This window comes from Betta splendens, chromosome 9 (assembly GCF_900634795.4).
Source record: "Betta splendens chromosome 9, fBetSpl5.4, whole genome shotgun sequence".
NCBI lineage: Eukaryota > Metazoa > Chordata > Actinopteri > Anabantiformes > Osphronemidae > Betta > Betta splendens.
The window spans coordinates 4,227,874-4,245,925 of NC_040889.2; the positions used below are offsets into that span (position 1 = coordinate 4,227,874).

An 18,052-nucleotide genomic window follows, 5' to 3' on the forward strand; every position below is an offset into this window, starting at 1 on the left:
CGGCCCTGTTCGATGGATTACAAAGCCACCAAATTAACCCTCACAGACACAGACGCACGCATAGCGAGACGAGGCGTAAACGGTAGCGGAGGGTGGCACAGGGTGCAGCCGGCCTTCAGGCTCCGTAGTGTGACAGACGAACTCGGATGCTATGAGTCACCGGGCTTCACCTACATGCCTTGGGTGGAACGCAATCATTAAGTGGGGCTGAGTAATGGGAAATAAAACCTGACGTCAACCACCAAATCAAGCAGTTGTTCAGCTCGTAACAATCTTCCAGGTGATGCAAGTACAGGATCAGCTACAAAGTCACAAAGATGCCATGGCCTACATCAGTTTGTGTGATTGCACGGCTCAATTGGGTTCATGGCTAACTTTTTCTCTCGGTTTATAAAACATTACAACTTTAAAATGTTTGTATGTGTGCATGTGCAACATATTCGCTGAGTCTAACTGGGCCAATCCAAGCCAGATAAACAGCCACACACTTATCTCAGTACAGTAGCGGGACCCAGTGAAAGTAGGTCTGCTGCTATAATACAGAAAAAGCCTGGAAGGTGCAGATGTGTGTGTGTGTGTGCGTGTGTGTGTGTGTGTGTGTGTCACTCTGTGCAGTGTAATGCTTACCAGAGCATATCGTGTGTGTGTGTGTGAGAGAGAGAGAGAGAGGTTGACATTTTAAGTTGCTGTGCGTGTCTAATAATAATGCATAGTGGGTTTATGTTGTGTGTGTGTGTGTGTGTGTGTGTGTGTGTGTGTGTGTGTGTGTGTGTGTGTGTGTGTGTGTGTGTGTGTGTGTGTGTGTGTGTCTACCCTAAATTGCCTGTCCAGAAGACAGAGTGTGCGATGGACAGCAGTGGAGCAGCGCCCATTAGCGCCAACAGCTCCGCTTTTACCACGGCAACCTGCCTCACGTCCGCCAAACGCTACCTGGGAACATGTTGTGACTCTGCAATTAGTAACCGACGGTCAGCTGATCGCTACGGGATGAAGCCCAGAAGGTCGGCATGGCGACAGAAGCATTGCCGATAAGCTAATGGCGGTAAAGATTTGTGAACCATGAGAAGACCCTACTGCCTCTGTATCGCTGTCAGCTGAGCCAGCAGAATAGTCAGTATACTGTATAATAAAAATGCATGCATTTACATTGTACATGCCTGGTTTACAGCAAAGCAACAATCTCCAGCATCAAACAATACAAGGACCACGGAAACACAGCAGTTACAGTGATATGGCCCAGACCGCATGTGGATACTGGATGTTAATGATGAGTCAGCTGAAAATCTAAAGGGTTAAACCGTGGAAGTCTCAGTGTCACTACCACTGCACATTAAATCAAATCCCATCAGCTTCTGCCAAATGAGGCCGCCCTGGGCTGGATTCAAAAACGGCCGACGCAAGCGGTTCTCTCAGTGCGAGGGATCTGAGAGTTAGCGGCGACAGCAGATGGCGGAGAGAACGAAAGAGGCCGGAGCTGCTTCCTCCTGGTGGTGGGACCGGGACCCCGTGGCTAGACCCCCCCCCGTGATGCTAACCCTCCCCTCGCTGCTCCATTGCAGTTTGCACTGGCTCAGTCAAAAACAGCAGCAGAGCCTTAAAGGTAAACATGCTAATGGCTTCTCCTGACTGGCTTTTCCTGCTCAGGTGGAGCTCGTCAGTCGTCTGGGGTCATCGCCATCATTTATCTTTCTTAATCATCATTTATCTTTCTTAGTCCTACTTTCCCCTACATTGTTCTCTTCTGATCGCTGCTAAGCATATTATGCAAAGTAGCAGCAAAGCGGGTCTTTTTCATGTGATGACATCAACATATTAGAAATCTGAAAATGATTTAAGCATCAACTCTAAGATGCTGCATAATAAGACACTCAACCTTGTGCGTCTCACTGTGTTTCCGTGCGCCTAGAGAGATGCAGCTGTGTTGAATGTGCAACTACATGCAACGTGGTGTCTGAACCACAACCGCTGGACGACAGATAATTCGTCTTCATTTATTCACAAAGCAGCTTTGCCCCGTCTCAGCAACATGATGCCTCACTTGCGACCACAGGCTGAGCAAGTTGCCGGTTCAATAACTGGTGGCTTTTAGATTTGGTGCTCATCTGGTCGCCTCTGTCTAGTCTGGTTTATCTTCAGTTACTGGGATAAACACCCAGGGTGAGACACAGAGAGCTAAGCAGCTACTTAGTGTTAGGTGTTGGGTGTTGGGTGCAGGGTTGTGTGTGGGCTCAGATCCTCTACAGTATCAGAATCATGAGGTCCATTCACCGCCGCCTGCACGGTTTAACATGCTGTTAACGTGCCATTAGCTGCTAGCTTTAGCCAGACATCAGCTGGATTCTCTGACCCCTACGACATCATATGGTGTGCAACTCCAACAGACTCCTAAAACAGGGGGATGGAGACACTTGGAGACGGGCAGTGTGGACGATCAACAGCACCTCTTGCCATTAAACTCGGCTTATTAAGACATTGAAGGTCAATATTCCTTAGCAATAAAAGCGGTCTCGCTGACCAGAGCTTGTTCGCCATTAAATCCTTCAACTGTGTGAAGCCAGGAAAGCTCCTGGCAGAGGCACAATAATGAATGAATGAATGATGCTAGCGCAGCAAGGCTCCTCTCTGCCACAGCAGAACACATTTATTCAGGCAGACTTCGCCGCACGGTGTCGTAGGTTGTTCCTCTAATGATGTTTTGAGCCAATAGCTTGCCGGGAAACAGCTGGCGGTCACCGCGGCTCTACTGACCCCGCGGCGCCCGGTTGTCCTTGATCACAAAAATATGCCCCCCCTTCCTGCTCCCCACCAGCTGATGAATTAATAACAACCATTTGCACGGCGGTCGGCAACGCTGGTCTCCTTCCAGTGCAGCAGATGTTGTTGTCGAGTCCCTTTAGGGATTGTGCAATAGGGGCAGAAATCAAATCCGCCCGTTAGGAGGAACAAACCGAGCCGCAGCCGCGTTCCTCGGCTGCACCTGCTTTCACAAGGCCTCCCCGTGAGGTCCACGCACCGCATCGGTGTGCGAGGGGTCACGAGGGGTCACGCGGGCGGTGGTGGGGAAAGGTCACACGTGAGCGTTCTCCGTCCTCGCCGGAGCATCGTTACTTAACGTGCTCTTTGCTTCTTTGCTTTCTATGTGAAGCATAACGCCAAGCTTCACAAATATCTGCTTTTTTATGCTCAACAAATAGTGCGACGTGAGGTAAACGCTACACTAACAAAATAAAAGACAGGAACAATCTCTAAATGTCAAACCCATTCATTTCACCGTGCTCTCTTCCCTTTACATGCACCTATTGACAAATATAACCTTTAAACTTTAAAGCTCCCTTTTTTTTACACTGTGCTTTTACTTGCGAATGTGTGGCCGTTTTTCTCTTCAAAAACACACAAACCCAACACAGCAGCATCCACACAGATGTCAAACCGAGCCATGTGTGTCAGAGACAACAGGCTTTCAGCTCGGGCCATTATAAGCTGGATGTGGTCGCCGAGAGGCTTAAAATAGAGCGCTGAGCCGATAATGGACTAAAGTTTATGAACATTGCTCAGAGGTCTGGGTGCACGTGTATGGATCGTTTCCCCCCCCCCCACACACACACACCATTTCACAATAAATTTATTATGTTATGGAGAAATTCAGCTGACAGCTGTCAAATTCAGGTGCCTGTGGGTGTTTGTCATGAACATTTTGTAATTGTTTTAAACTAATTGTTTTGTCATAAAACTAAAGATCAGACTCAACTTAGGCGTAAGAGCTCATTTCTGCTGAATCTGCACTTAAAAGCTGATTTTTTCCATCAACAGAAAGCGACTTGTCATGGAGATGTTTGAGACAATTTCGCACGTCGTCGCAATCATAATTCATAACAACAAACAACACATTGTTTGTAAACATCACAACCACCAACGCCCAGTGGCAGCATCGTCACACAAGCAAATAAATAATCAAAGCCACACAAGCAACCGCTGCCGAGTTGACACCCGATGTCATATAAAAAAAACAAGGTCACCGGCGAACAACCGCGGCAGCAGCCACTGCTCGCCGTGCGCAGAGCAAGACAGAAGAGGAGGAGAAAAACTGGCGGAAAGACAGGAGGAGAACAGATGGACGCATGGTGGAACAGAGGATTAGCTTCTAGGCATACTGTAAGTGAGCACATTTCACTCCAATGCTGCAAAAATGTGCGTCGCACGTGCAGCAGCACAGCCTTAAACACACACACACACACACACACACACACACACACACACACACACACACACACACACACACACACACACACACACACACACACACACACACACACACACACACACACACACACACACACACACACACACACACACACACACACACACAATTAAATACGTGGGCAAGCAGTTCACTGATAAAGTTGGTTTGATCACAGCAAACAATCAGCTTTTGTTCTATTTATAAGATGCTATTCAGAACAGGGATAAAAGAAATCTGCGTCGTGTTCACCGCACTGCCACACTGGTCTATGCAACCAAGAGACAAACCAGGGCCATGGAGCGCTGTGTGACCTAAAGAGGGTGATGTGGAGAGACATAAAGAAAATGGGAGGGGAGGGAGGGAGTTGGGGGGGGGAGGGGGGGGGGGGGGGGGGGGGGGGGGGTTCCTATAGTTCTAGAAACAGTGAAGACGGCAGTGCCAGCAGCCGAGAAGTGGAGCATCAATTAAGGGCAGTGTGCCCTAGATGGCACAGTGATGTTCCCACAATGTTCCCACAATGCACCTCCATCACCGTCGCCCCAGCTTCGCTGTCTGTCTGCGTCTCCGTCCGAGGTGGGCGCGCGCTCACGCTTTGCCCTGACCCCCGAGCGGGAGCCAGAGTTCGTGACGAGGAGCGCCGTTAACGTGAGCCACAGCCTACCTGAGACAAGCGCACACCCACGGAACGCGCTCTTGTTAGCGTTGAATAATTGAGTAGTGAGCGACAGGGACGCACGCAGCGCAGACACCAGGGGAGGGTAATAAGTCACCCAGGGGAGGATCATGGCCTGTGCATGCCTGCAGACACACACATACACACAAACGCACACGCCTGCCAGCATGACTTATGTTGAGATTAATCCAGTATTAAAGGACACTGAGGAACTCACACACACACACAAGGCAGGATATGCCAGTGTTTGAGTGATCACACACACACACACACACACACACACACACACACACACACACACACACACACACACACACACACACACACACACACACACACACACACACACACACACACACACACACACACACACACACACACACACACACACACCTGAGAAAGGGAGGATTATCCAGTTTGAGGAAAGAAAACATTAGCAACACTAAAGGTCCTGAAGCTGCAGCTGAACCCGGTCAAAAAGCTGCGAGGCTCGTCCACCCAGTGAGCAAAGAATGAAATCCTGCTTAGATTCAATATAGTCGTTTCTGACTAGCAGGTCATTTCAATGGCTGCCACAAGTCAAACAACGATTCTTGAATCGGTTTCCTGCTTTCTTTTTCATTTACTCCCACTTTGTTTTTCTGCTGATGCATCGAGTTCAAAGATCCGTCAGGAGCTCTGGTTAATGTGTGGCCGCACGCCGGCCCAAAATCGGATCACCGGGTCCTGCACCAGCCCTGCGTCCTCGGTGTGCGTTAATCTGAATCTGCATCCATTCCACGGGCCCTGCTTGAAGACCGGGGACATCATCATGCTTTGAGGGCGGGCTATCAGAGCATAAGGAAAGGAAGACAAGGCATGTGCTAATGTGACGCTGGGGAATAAAATGCCCTTCATGACCCACATGAAGGAGCCTGAGTCCAACTACAGCTGAAAAAGATTGGCAGTACAGTGATGCTGATGCTGGGATTCTGGAAATCCTGTGGTCTGGTAAAGCCGCGCTGTCACCCACAGGAAAATCCCCTCCAGGACTATTACAATGAGTGCCAATGAAACATAAACTGTCACGTCACGGTGAGCTCATGTTTAAGCGGTGCAGTCGTCACCAGCCACTGTACAAGTTCCCACCGTATGTAAACACCCCATGGAGTAGCACAGACTCCAGGAACATCAGTGGAGCTGGAGGGATATTAGTCATGCCGGGCAGCAGCAAAGCACATACAATGTGAGAGTACTACCAACTAAATATAGGGTGTATTCATAACAGACTAATACTAGCTACTGCTGCTATAAGCTACGTTAAGTCAGTGTGAGACAGTGTCATGGTTTAGAAGCTAAGAGTAGGATAATGGACGTAAGTTAATACTTTAATGGAGTAAAAATTGTTCAAAGGGTATAAAAATAAAAGGCTATAATACTAATAATAACAAAACATAACAATTATATGCTACTTTGTTAAAAAGGGGTAAATAGTCAAATGAGGGATGAAATAGACTGTGAAGTAAAAGGAATATATTAAGTAATTGATAAACGTTTTGAAATCCATAAATAACGTTTACATTGTAAAGTCTGAGCTGAGCAGGCTCATGTTTCTGTCGACAGAACCACACGGGAATATTGGAGAAAATTATACCATATATTACACGAACAGATTATTATTCCGGCAGGAAATGAAGATTACGCAGCTATTAGCCGCCCGCTGGGGGATACAATAAACAAACAAGCGCGCAATTAGTATCTACGGGACTATACGGTGATGCCGTAGACACACAGTCACGGTACAAAAGCCTCAGCACGCACATCATTGTCTCGTAATGTAACGTCACTCCAAACTCGCGATGGAGCCCCACACGTGCACTGAGCCGCGGATGCGCGGACGAACGCGCACCCCGGGGGGCGAAGTTGGTCGAAGCCGGCGGTACTCACGTGCCGAGGACTTCTTTGAAATCGAAAATCTTCTTGATGTCGTCGACCTGTTTTTTCCACGTCTCTCCCCTGCCGGCGTCTCCGTTCTCCCGAGCCATGGCGCTGCTTTCCACGGTCGGTCCGGGTCCGAGCGACGCTGGGCTGCGGGGCGAAGAGCAAACGCGCCAAACGGCCGACGGGCGCTTTGGGGGAAAAACAGGCAGAGTGGAGCCGAGGCAGCAGCGTAACAGGTCTGGAGAGTCCCAGCGGTGTGAGCTGTGCTGCTGCAGGACCATGTGAGTCCTTCTGCAGGTTACCGTCTCCCTGTTACCTCCCCCTCCCTCTCCCTCGCTCTCTTCCCCTCTCTCTCTCTCTCGCTCGCTCCCTCTCTCTCCGTCCGTCTGTGCAGCAGCTGTCAGTCTGTAGAGGAGCCAACCGCTCTTCCTGTCAGGTATTTCAAAATAAACACCGGTAGCGTAGCTTGAAAAGTACTTTTACTGCTATAGACCACCAACTTTGTGTGCATCCCTAAAAACGTAATGTAATGTTTTAATCTGTGTGATTTCAATTTTGTTCTAAACACTTTTATATTAAAAAAGGAAAACCGACTTATATATGCAATATGAGAGAATGCAATAGAATGCATGCAATAGAGAGAATAATCTAAATCATAATTAACACAACTGAATCCGGTGTAATGTTTTTCCAACCCTTTAAAGAGTATTATTTAACAACGGTAGATGCATAATATTTACAATGTTACTTAAATAAGTCTTTTTTGTCCACATATGTTTGTCGTTCTTTTTACAGAAATTACTTGGGTCTGTTTTATTGTGAAAGGAATACATTTATTTTCCTCTTTCTGTATTCGTTACGTGTGTTTAACTTGAGTTCGCTCCTGCTGCCACCTGCTATTGTCTGAACAGCGTTTATTTTCATTGTGTAGTTTCCACCTATACAGTAAACAATTTTACATTAGGCGTGCTTATTATTGTATGTCGTTAACTCATCTACACACTCTGTGAACTGCACATTAGCCCCATAAAAACCGAGTCTTTTTGTGACAGTGCTTTGGAGTCGTTGCAGTAAAGGAACCCCGTGAATCCCCGTCCGATTTAGAAAGGCGTGTAAAGCATGTGCGCCCGGGACGTGTCGTCAGTGAATTCGCCACGCACCGACCTGCTGACAGCATGCATCCATCACAGCTGGGAGTCAGGGCAGGACAGCCGCTCCTGGGATCAGCTGTGACAGCGGCTGCAGCCGCATCATCACCTGAGTTTAACCATCTCGCATAACACCTGGATTACGCGGTGTCTGTTTGCAAAGGGGCGCTGATCCCCAGGAGTCTGACAGCTGCTTGGGGGTGAGGTCAGCTCAGGTCCGTGACTGCCCACAAAAGACACACACACACACACTTACGGCCTTATGTTGTGTGTGTGTGTGTTACAGACTACTAGAGTAAGACAGGAGGGGAGGACAGTGTGTTGCAGCCTCAGCTGCTCATGAGTATTCTGGCTGCAAACTACTGCAGCTCTTCCTCAGCAGCAGCAGCAGCAGCAGCCAAGGAAGACTCCTCTCCCCTCCTCCCTCTCTCTCACCCCCTCCTCCTCCTCCTTATCCCTTTCAATGAGTCAGCAAATCTGACCTTCCCCTCATGAAAGATGATTACCCCAGCCGCAAAGAAAGGAGGACCAGGACGGAAAGAGGGGCATAATGGAGACGGTTATAAGGGGATGAAGGTCACGTAAGATGAGAGGGCAAATGTCTAGCTTGCCGATTAATCACACCAATAAATTGCAGGTGTCCACACATAGGGATCACCAGGTCTTTTTACAGAGGGCATTTTGACATGTTCCATTAGGATAAACAGGTGTAAATAATAAAACAGATGATGGCAGCACTCCTGGTATTGTGCATGCTGGGTCACTGTTGCTGGCTTATCGAGTGTTTAAATAGATGCCAGCCCTGGCGTTACACCTGTCGTTCTGTGATAAATGTCCTCGGGGGGGGGGCTGCAGAGAGTCAGGTTGATAATTCCTCCACAGCTTTGTCATCGCAAGGAAACGGAACTGTGTGTGCTCCACACGCCGTGCTCTCTGCTGGAGCAGGAAGCAAATGTCAAGTTCTTCATTTAGCTGGGGTTAAATGGCGGCTTGGAGGCTGCAGATCCATGATGCCTCACGCCGCTGAAGCCGTGGCCACGACATGCGGGAGGAGTCACCGTGATGTCTAGTAAGCAGGGTTCCCATACGGTAGCATCACATGGTTCACTTTGTATGAACGCCTGTTTATTAGCAGCCACAGGGCTGGTGGAATAAAAGCCCTTCGCTTTTAAACCTCCACTTATCTTGATGCTTACACGTACTGTAGAAAGTTAAAAATAATGAGACTAAAACAACATTGGTCAGATTTAGCGACTTTCTGTGAACAGAAATCAGGTGTGAAACTCATTCTCCTTTCGTGGGTCACGTCAGGACTCCTCCTGCAGGTCTAAAGGGTTTGTTCACAGCAAAATTAAATTTTCATAAACATAATTAACATGAAACATTACCCACAATACGCGTCCTGCACGCCTCTTCCCATCCACAGCACGTCACCTGGGGAGCTGTATTTCTCACCGCTCCACCTCCTTCCAACTCCTTGTAATTGCTCTATCAATCCATTGGAAAATAAAAAAAACAGAGTCACGAAACGAACTGCCGAGCACGCACAGCTCATTTAGCTCCGAATGTAATGGGAGCGGTTGCATAAAGGCGCAATCAATTTCTAATGTGCTAGTTTTACAGCACCCACCAGACTGATAGCCAAAGTCAATATGCAACAAGACGTTTAATGGTTTTTTTTTCTTTTAGGAGCAGCGATGTGTGATGGGGAGAGAAACGGAGCCCAGGGGGGCTCGGAGCAATGAGAGTGTCAAAACCGCTCAGAGGAAACTGACAGGAGGGATACGGAGGAGCACCAGCGGCTAGAAAAACAAAACACAACTTGGTGATGAACTACTTTAATGTTAAATAGAGACAAACAAACCTAGAGCTCAACAAAGTGTATGTGACACAACGAAATTAAGACGTCAACCAAGATACACACACGTTATAATGTATAAAAGCAGGCTTTTCTTTACAGCATCCACCAAAGTGATATTATGAGACGAGGCTCAGCAGCGCCGGAGTTCGAGAAAATAAATCCTGACTGAACCGTTAATGTGATTCACTAATTTCAACATGTTCTACTGGACTAGCACAAGAGAGCAATTAGGGGAACACCAGGGTACACCATGTACCGAAGACGCATTCAAACACTCGTAGTCGCTTCATGCTGATTCGTTATTTGCATCATCGCCTCTAGCAGCTATTCTTTAGGCTCGTGAGCAAACGTGTCACTGTGGAGCGTTCTCCCCTTCCTCGTCTACTTCTTGCTCATCAGAATCCTCCTGCTGGCTTTTCTTCTGTGAACAGGAGGAAGGAGACATGAGTGAACCTGAAGTGATGCAGCATATCTCACATTTGTACATTTTTGTGAAGCCGTTCCCACCAGTTTGAGGAAGTCGAGGAGTTTGTAGGCGTCCTCTCCAGTGGAGAGGTCGACAAAGTCCCGCGGGATCCTGTAACTCAGACAGGGGCTGGGCTGAACCGTCACCTCGCTGGTGGTGTAGCGGAACGCCGGGCCTTCCTGCGCACGCACAGCACAGACACCGTGACTCACCGATACAGTCCAATGACCGATAAACCCGGTGGAACAGAACACGCGTGACCCTCTGACCTGCTGTTGGGCGATTTCGCCACTGGACACTAGCTCCTCCCAGCTAAACAGCAGCGAGTCCGTTACCTCGCCGAACGGGTTCACGTCAATCAGCCACACTCGTCCCTGCGAGACACAATAACACGTGCGTCATTTGTGAATGCAATTTGGAAAAGCTGCCTTACTACTTCCTTTATACAAAAGATTCTGTGCATTACCTGACTGTCTCTGTAGACATCAAACACGACTGAAACACAAGAACAGCAGTATGACACAGTGTCTGCTAGTTTCACAAAGTTTTAGAATCTTTATTCTACCTGATATTAAAATTTTAAATACTAATTAGGTGAAAAATGACTTTATATCTTTGATCAATCTTTCTCAGCCTCAAGGACCTGCTTTCAACTGTAAATATTTTATGGCTCTAAGAAGGAGAGCTGAAAGTTGCACTCTGTTTTTTTCTGAGGAAAACTTAAGTTTATACTCACAGTCTTCGTCCAAGAAGTTGTACTGGATGTGCTGGCTGAAGAATTCCTGTATGGCGTGAGAAATCTGCTCCTCCTGCTTTAGGATGTGCTGGTAATACTGAGTGTAGTCCCTCTGGGAGACAGCTGAGAGAATCAGACAGGTCCATCATCAGGAGCTCAGATTAAATTTTGGAGTTGTTTCTGCCTAAGTAATGCTTAAATGCCTAAGCAATGCTTGAGCCATAGTAATAATCCTTTCTTGTATTTGGAAAATACAACTACAAATTCAGACCCGATGACGTGAGCCAGGAGTGTTTACCGATCAGTTTATTTTCTTTCACAAAGCAGCGAAACTCTCCACCAGGAATCAGCTCACTCCATTTCCTCAAGACCAGCTGAGAACATAAGACGGGGGTGCGGAATTAGACTATTATGCAGAACAAAACAAGCTTGAAATTACATATTAGGTCCAATCACAGGTTAAAGGCATCAGCAATAGAAATGACCCCATACACCCTTTTTCATAGGAAGTTTCTAGGGGTGGAAACAAGTCGGGTAATACCTCATAGCTTATGACTGGGTCTGGGGAGTCCTGATCACTGCATTGAAGGAATCTGCATAAAGAAAAAAAATTTGATTGCAAATGTAAAAACATATACACAAACAGTACATATATTGATAACACTGTGGCTTCATGGTGGTACAATCAGGTCATGTGCCCTACTTACTAAAAGCCTTTTACCCTTGTTGGTTTAAGGGAGACTGAAGCAGTTCTAAGGGGGTGAAACAAGCTCATACCACATCTGCACTCCCACACACACACCGAAATCACTTCCTGTTTGCTATGCAGAGAGATGCGACACATAAATCTACATCGAAGCAGTTTTCCAAGTCGCCGCTTGTGTTGTACTGCACATGCCACTTCGCTCATGGACCCAACCCTTTCCATTTCATTTCATTTTGGACGACATCTAAATGCAAAGTAGGTGTGTTGGCGCTGCATGTTTTGCTAAACTCACGGCTGCGTGAGGTCGTGGGTGATGAAGTCTGAGCTTTTGAAGAGCAGAAATATATCACTGAGGTTGTGACACTGCAGTGAGCTGTTCAGGGCAATCCAGTTGGCATCCTGCAAAACACACAACCAGATTTGTTATTTTATGCATCAATCCTTGTGGTTGGAAGTGGTTTAAACAACAGCGCTTACTCTTCTGTGTAATGCAATAAATAGGGCCTTTACCCGAGTAATTTGCTTGTGGCACTAATAAAAATGACAAACACTCGCTTTAAACAGTCACTTCTCATATAGTAGGTAAATGCAGATATTTACCCGAGGAGCACTCCAATTGAGTTTAGGAAAGACTCGCCCACCCAGAGAATTTATAGCCTCCAGCACTTTGGAAGTGAATTCTGGGAACTCGGGAGCCTGACAGACAAAAAGAAATTACATTATATGAAGGCCAGATGCATAACAGCGATGTGATACACATTGATTTCAATTACGGCGAATGATAATGAAGTAAAACAAGATGATATGTGTTGTAATGTAGGCTTGAGACAATAACTACATCATGCTTGTTGGATCCGAATGCCTTAAACTAAAATACACTGAATCTACTCACAGTGACAGTGGTGGTTGTCTCGTCATCTGACCACTAGAGTGAGGTAGAGAACAAAACACAAGGCTGGATGAAAAAAGCTCAAATTTTATACAGTTATGAATGTTATGAAAAACACAAATTGAAGTTGTGTCTCCACCAGGCAAAATCTACTGTATTCAAACCAACAGGAAAGGAAACTGGTAAAGTAACTTCTTAAACTAAGCTGGTAAAGCATTGTCTTTTGTTGAAATGCAACTTTATTCTGCTCATTGCTACTTTAAAACTCACTTTCACCTAATGGACACACAGCATTAGTTTTTGTTGACCTACTTGAATGTCCTCTTCAGACTCGGGGTCCCTGTTGTTAGTGTGTGTCTGCTCTGTGTTGTGGTCACTGAGGAAGTAAGAAACCACAAACCAAGTGTTGTCGCAACAGAAGCCAGGTAAATAATCACACGCGCTGACAGGAGACAAATGTGCATGTGGCCTCATACAGTACCTCCCTGAGACTACCAGTGTCCCATCGTCCAGTAAGTAGTCTATTACATTCTGAGGCAGTGGGAGAATCAGACTGAATAATCAGAGGGAAATGACAGTTAAATGCAAATAAAGTTTAAAATAGCAAAACGAACAGTATCTGTACACAGTTAGTTACCACATATAGGGGTGAAAAGGTAGGGATGGCAGGAATCTGCTGCTATGTGGGAGCTAATGTTAGCTGCTGACTAGCTACCTAGTTTATATTAGCGACTACTATGAATAGGTGTATGTGCAAACGGCAGCGCTTTACCTTTTAATCGTATGTTTCTTGAATATCGGATACCAAACCGAAAACTGACAGTTGACAACTTGCTCCTTCTTCATGCTGCAATATCCTGTAACAAAAACGTGTCCATCCGTAAATATCGTCCCAGACCGTAATATTATGGCAATATTATATATACAAAATTTTCATTCAGTGGCTTAAACAAGGAGGTTTAAATTGTGCTGTTGTGAACGACTTATAATTGACTTATACTCAGTAGAGCTTTAAAATATGAATATATGGTTTATATTGATGTTGTCGGGTGGGGAAGCCTTTTTGAGATGCACGCGTAGGCGTGGTCGATAGTAGACCCGCACACAAAGATCGTATATTAAATTGATGTCAACCCTTTGAAAACTTAGAACCGTTAGTACAATATTCAGAATCACAATAAGCCAAAGTGACCCTAACTAACAATGTCAACATGCCAGACCCAATATGTCTGGACAAATGTATTTGTTGTGACACAGCTCCATTGGGATTATTTTACAGATGTAAATTCTTATAGCACCAAAGTCTAATTCGAATTGTTTGTCCTACATTTTGTCTAGTATACTACATTTTAACATGTGCAACAAATTAAAATTAAATAAAGCTGTAAGATCCGTAAAGATTCGTAAAAAAATGTACAAAACAAAACTGTTTGTTTTTATGTTAATTTAATATACAATTTAAGTGACGTTAACGCTTCTCGGATGCGTTACGACAGAGTGGTTCATCCTCTTTTTTTACTATCAGCACCTCTGCTCAGACACGATTGACATTTCACGTGAGTTAAGTTTAGTTTTTTCAGTTTTATATGTTTATAAATTAAAATTCACGAGCTACTGCACTTTAGTGCCATGTACAGCGCTACCTAAGGTTCCAACAATAAAAGGAAGCTCCATGTGCAGGCGTAACATGCTTTGCTGCACTCGATGTTTGTCGCTAGCTTAATTAGTTAAGAAACAGACGAACAGAAAGTAAACATTTCCACCACGGTGGCTGCCAGCAAACCTAAAACTTTCTCACTGGACTTCTCATTCACACTCTAGAGTTTCTAGAGATTGGAAATGAGCCACCCGGAGTCCAAAGTGACCACCGTCCCGCATGTGGTGAAGGAAGAGGTAAGTTTGATTTAAACGTTTACAGGTTAGTTGCTGCACTAAACCCGTGTAGCATTATGATGCTAGTTTAAACTGTATCAGCTGAATAACCCACATGTGGGTTGGACAGTAACCGGCTGTTTTATACTTTTTTTTACATTGGTTTTCCTTCTCAATTTTGCTGTGTCGGTTAATAGGCAGATCATCATAAATAAACATACACAAAAAATAAGCTTTTAGCTCGATACATGAACACAGTCCTTCATATGAAGGCTTGTTCGACAATATGTCTGTGAAATCCAGATATATCAGACATTTACAGCATTCTTTACTAGGAAAGGTTTGGTTTTCTTTAAACCTTTAAAACCCCAAAGCAAAGGGCAATAGTAACTGTTCTAACTCAGTGTAATGCTTCCTGTGTTCCAGCTAATGGCATCAGGAAAATGGGTAAAGCTGGAGGAAACCACATATGTCGATCCTGCTGGAAACACTCGGTAATGTTCCCACTCGCCAGTAATGTAGGCTAAAAGTCAAACATTTTACGTTTTCTCACTGCCAGTTTTCTTTTACCCAGAACCTGGGAGACAGTAAAAAGGACAACACGGCAAACAAACACAGAAGCTGACGGTAAGCGTACGGCGCCAGTGATTTTGAACAGGATACTTAAGAGTGTAACACAGTCTGCATGCAGGTGTTGGGATCATTGCCCTGCTGAAACGCACGCTCCATAAAGACTGTGTGGTGATGGTAAAGCAGTTCCGTCCTCCTTTGGGATGCTACACCCTGGAGTTTCCAGCAGGTGAGTCAATTAGAGTCTTTTCTTAAGGTTGTAATTCAGACCGGTGATAAATCATTTGTAGACACTTTGTAGACACATTTTTAGGCCTGAATTTCACATTTAAAACCGTTGTCTCTGTGCGTAGGGTTGATTGACAAGGGGGAAACTGCGGAGGTTGCTGCACTGAGGGAGCTGAAAGAAGAAACTGGCTACAAGGGAGAAGTAGTGGGAGTTACACCAGGTTTCCACAGTTGTTTGCATTAGTTGTGTCTTATCTCAATGTGTGCGCTGCAGATGCTTGGGCAGCCAACCCTTATGCGTATCTAGCTGTAATACAATGCAAGTGATTGTGACATGTGATTTATTTGATCTCAGTGACCTGTCTGGACCCTGGTTTGTCTAATTGCACCACGCAAACTGTCTTGGTCAACATCAATGGAGACGATATGGAAAATATCCACCCAACACAACAGCTCGGTGAGAACACCGGTGGTATCTCTCATGACACTAAACGAATATCAAGACTTTGTTTGTCCACTACAAAATTTAAAATTTTAATTAAAATTGATCATCAAGAAATGTGAAATTGATGTTGACAAGTTGAGTAACAGGCTTTTGTTGTTTTTCTACAGGTGAAGGAGGTGAGTTAAATTTTCTAAAATGTGTTTGGATCAAGAAGCAGATTATGACGCATAACTTCACTCTTACCTTCTAGAATTTGTTGATGTGATTCTACTACCTCTTGATGAATTCCAGACTAAAATAGATGGTGAGGCTGCAACATCCTCCAACATATACAGTACACATTAATGCTGGTACTATATTGGACCGATACAGCGTGTTTAAGCATCTCAAAACATTAATGCTGATCTTATTTGACTTCTAGATCTGCTGAAGAAAGAAAAAATTATGGTGGATGCTAAAGTGTACGTCTTTGCCATGGGGATGGTGCAAGCTTTCTTTAAACCGAGGGAGCTGCCTGTCCTGAAACAGTGAGCCTAAATGGGGAAGATGGGAGGGAGAGGGGAAAATAGTCTTTTCTGTGACACATGTCTCCAGCATAGGAATAGGAATTAACATTTAAAACCGACTTGTTTTCAAATAGAATAATAACATTTTTAGGAATAAAATAATGCAAGGTAAAAGTCTTAAAGTGTTTGATCTAGAAACTGGACTTTATAATGAATTCCGTTGTGACACTACAAATACTGGACCAGTATTATTGGCTCTTTGTGTGCAGGTTCTTCCACAAAGCCGTATACCTGAAACAAGTGGCCACTTGTTATTTCCAGCTTTTTATGAGCTTGATCTCAAGATGCAGTGATTCTGTTTTTAGTAACTGTTCATTCCTAATATAGCACACTGTTTCCAGTTAAAATGGGAGACCGTATTTACTGTACCTCAAACTACAGTTCATTTGTTGTTTTGATTTTTGTTTTTTGCATGCCAATTTTTTTTTTTTACAATAGGACAAATTTGTCAATTTGTCCTATTGTACAGAGAGACCATACAGATCAGAATGAACATCTTGAAGTCTGAGTCTTTTGGTTTTAGTCTAAAATCGTGTTCACAATGGAGAGAAATTTAGAAAAATGTATGCAACATGAGTCTGGGTCATGTGTTACTACTTACGTAGCTTAATAATAGTATTATCAATATGACGTTTTTTTTGTTTTTTTTTTTTTTAACTAAACCAGCAGTGCTGTATTGATATTCAAAGCAAATGGAAATATTCAGTGCTGTGCCCCCAACCTCATAAAGGTGCAGTCAACTTGGCGTATGTGCTATACTTAACATTAGAAGCAAATAAATACTTGCAACCTAATAAACATGTTTTTATCTGAATGTCTGTTTCTTTGACGACTTTTGATCTGCAAAACACAGACACCTCAATGTATGATTCATGCTGTGTGTATACTTGTTACCTGAAACGAAAAATAATGGGGGGGGGTGGTAATATACTAAACACATTATTAACCCTCTTTGGAAATATAGTTCTGAGAATGATAATAGAAAAGAAAAACAGAAAGCAAGAATTGTGTACACAGCTGTGGTGTGATCGTTTTTGTGTATTTATAAAGAAAACCATTTAATTACAGTAAGCCTGTGTTCGTTTGCCAAAACAGTGTTGGACTCCATAGTTTTCTATGAACCCCTCCCCAATATGACCAGCAATGACATGTATGGTGGTGTCCTGCAAATGATGTGGGCTTTGTGGCTAAATGGAGCACTTTTTGGAGAAAACCTGGGCTGATTAGAAGAGATGGCGTCCATCCCATTTTGGACGGAGCCTCTCTGCTCTCTAGTAAAATGGCCACGTTGCATGTAGCTTCCCTACTCCGTGACAACCCAGAGTGGAGTTGCAGTCTTACACACCTCTCTGCATGTTCTCTCTTAGTCTTAGTTATCGCATTGAGGCTGTGTGTTCTCCCCGACCACCTACACCATACAAGTCACAATCAAGAGGAGTGACTTGCCAGAATTTAATAAGCATCAAAATGTTTTTTTCTTACAGAACAAAGTAACAGTAAGTTGATAAAGTGTGGTTTATTAAATATCAGATCTCTCTCATCTAAATCCTTGTTAATAAATGACTTGATGAATGACCATCACATAGACTGAAAACCTGGCTGCAGCAGGATAAATATGTTACTTTAAATGAGTCGACTCCAATGAGTCACATCAACTATCATGTTCCTAGTACAGGTGAAGGTGTAGAAGTAGCAGCAATTTATAACTCAGATTTATTAATTACTCCTAAAC

At 44.6% G+C, this 18,052-nt stretch overlaps 3 protein-coding genes across 9 annotated transcripts in view; 1 reads left to right on the plus strand and 2 right to left on the minus strand.

The window, feature by feature from the left end:
* Positions 1-7,196, minus strand: part of camk1da (calcium/calmodulin-dependent protein kinase 1Da) — a 25,648-nt gene extending 18,452 nt beyond the window's left edge. For both annotated transcript variants that reach the window (XR_003786782.3, XM_029160455.3), the window contains exon 1: positions 6,840-7,196. Coding sequence is in view for 1 of the 2 variants with exons in the window: in XM_029160455.3 (XP_029016288.1) it covers positions 6,840-7,114 (275 nt within the window). In the remaining variant the exon portion in view is untranslated. The remainder of the gene's footprint in view (positions 1-6,839) is intronic.
* A 2,607-nt stretch (positions 7,197-9,803) lies between these two features.
* cdc123 (cell division cycle 123 homolog (S. cerevisiae)) lies at positions 9,804-13,691 on the minus strand. 2 transcript variants are annotated; one of them, XM_029160479.3, is made up of 13 exons: positions 13,412-13,684; positions 13,121-13,192; positions 12,952-13,015; positions 12,643-12,675; positions 12,351-12,446; positions 12,043-12,149; positions 11,586-11,637; positions 11,343-11,418; positions 11,045-11,167; positions 10,775-10,803; positions 10,578-10,682; positions 10,350-10,487; positions 9,804-10,263 (listed from the first exon to the last, which is right to left on the minus strand). In XM_029160479.3, exons 1-13 carry the CDS (start codon positions 13,483-13,485, stop codon positions 10,195-10,197), a joined length of 1,038 nt encoding a protein of 345 aa, XP_029016312.1. In that variant the 5' UTR covers positions 13,486-13,684; the 3' UTR covers positions 9,804-10,194. The 2 variants fall into 2 exon arrangements, with proteins under 2 accessions (XP_029016312.1, XP_029016311.1); XM_029160478.3 differs by having other exon boundaries at positions 10,350-10,682; positions 13,412-13,691.
* A 377-nt stretch (positions 13,692-14,068) lies between these two features.
* nudt5 (nudix (nucleoside diphosphate linked moiety X)-type motif 5) lies at positions 14,069-16,972 on the plus strand. Of its 5 annotated transcripts, XM_055511409.1 has the most exons (10): positions 14,069-14,195; positions 14,461-14,532; positions 14,938-15,005; positions 15,086-15,138; positions 15,203-15,310; positions 15,435-15,530; positions 15,665-15,766; positions 16,005-16,058; positions 16,176-16,281; positions 16,530-16,972. In XM_055511409.1, exons 2-10 carry the CDS (start codon positions 14,479-14,481, stop codon positions 16,645-16,647), a joined length of 759 nt encoding a protein of 252 aa, XP_055367384.1. In that variant the 5' UTR covers positions 14,069-14,195; positions 14,461-14,478; the 3' UTR covers positions 16,648-16,972. The 5 variants fall into 5 exon arrangements, 4 of the variants coding, with proteins under 4 accessions (XP_055367384.1, XP_055367386.1, XP_055367385.1 ...); XR_008695560.1 differs by lacking the exon at positions 16,530-16,972 and having other exon boundaries at positions 15,922-16,058; positions 16,176-16,271; XM_055511411.1 differs by lacking the exon at positions 16,530-16,972 and having other exon boundaries at positions 16,176-16,285.
* The last annotated feature ends 1,080 nt before the right edge of the window (positions 16,973-18,052 follow it).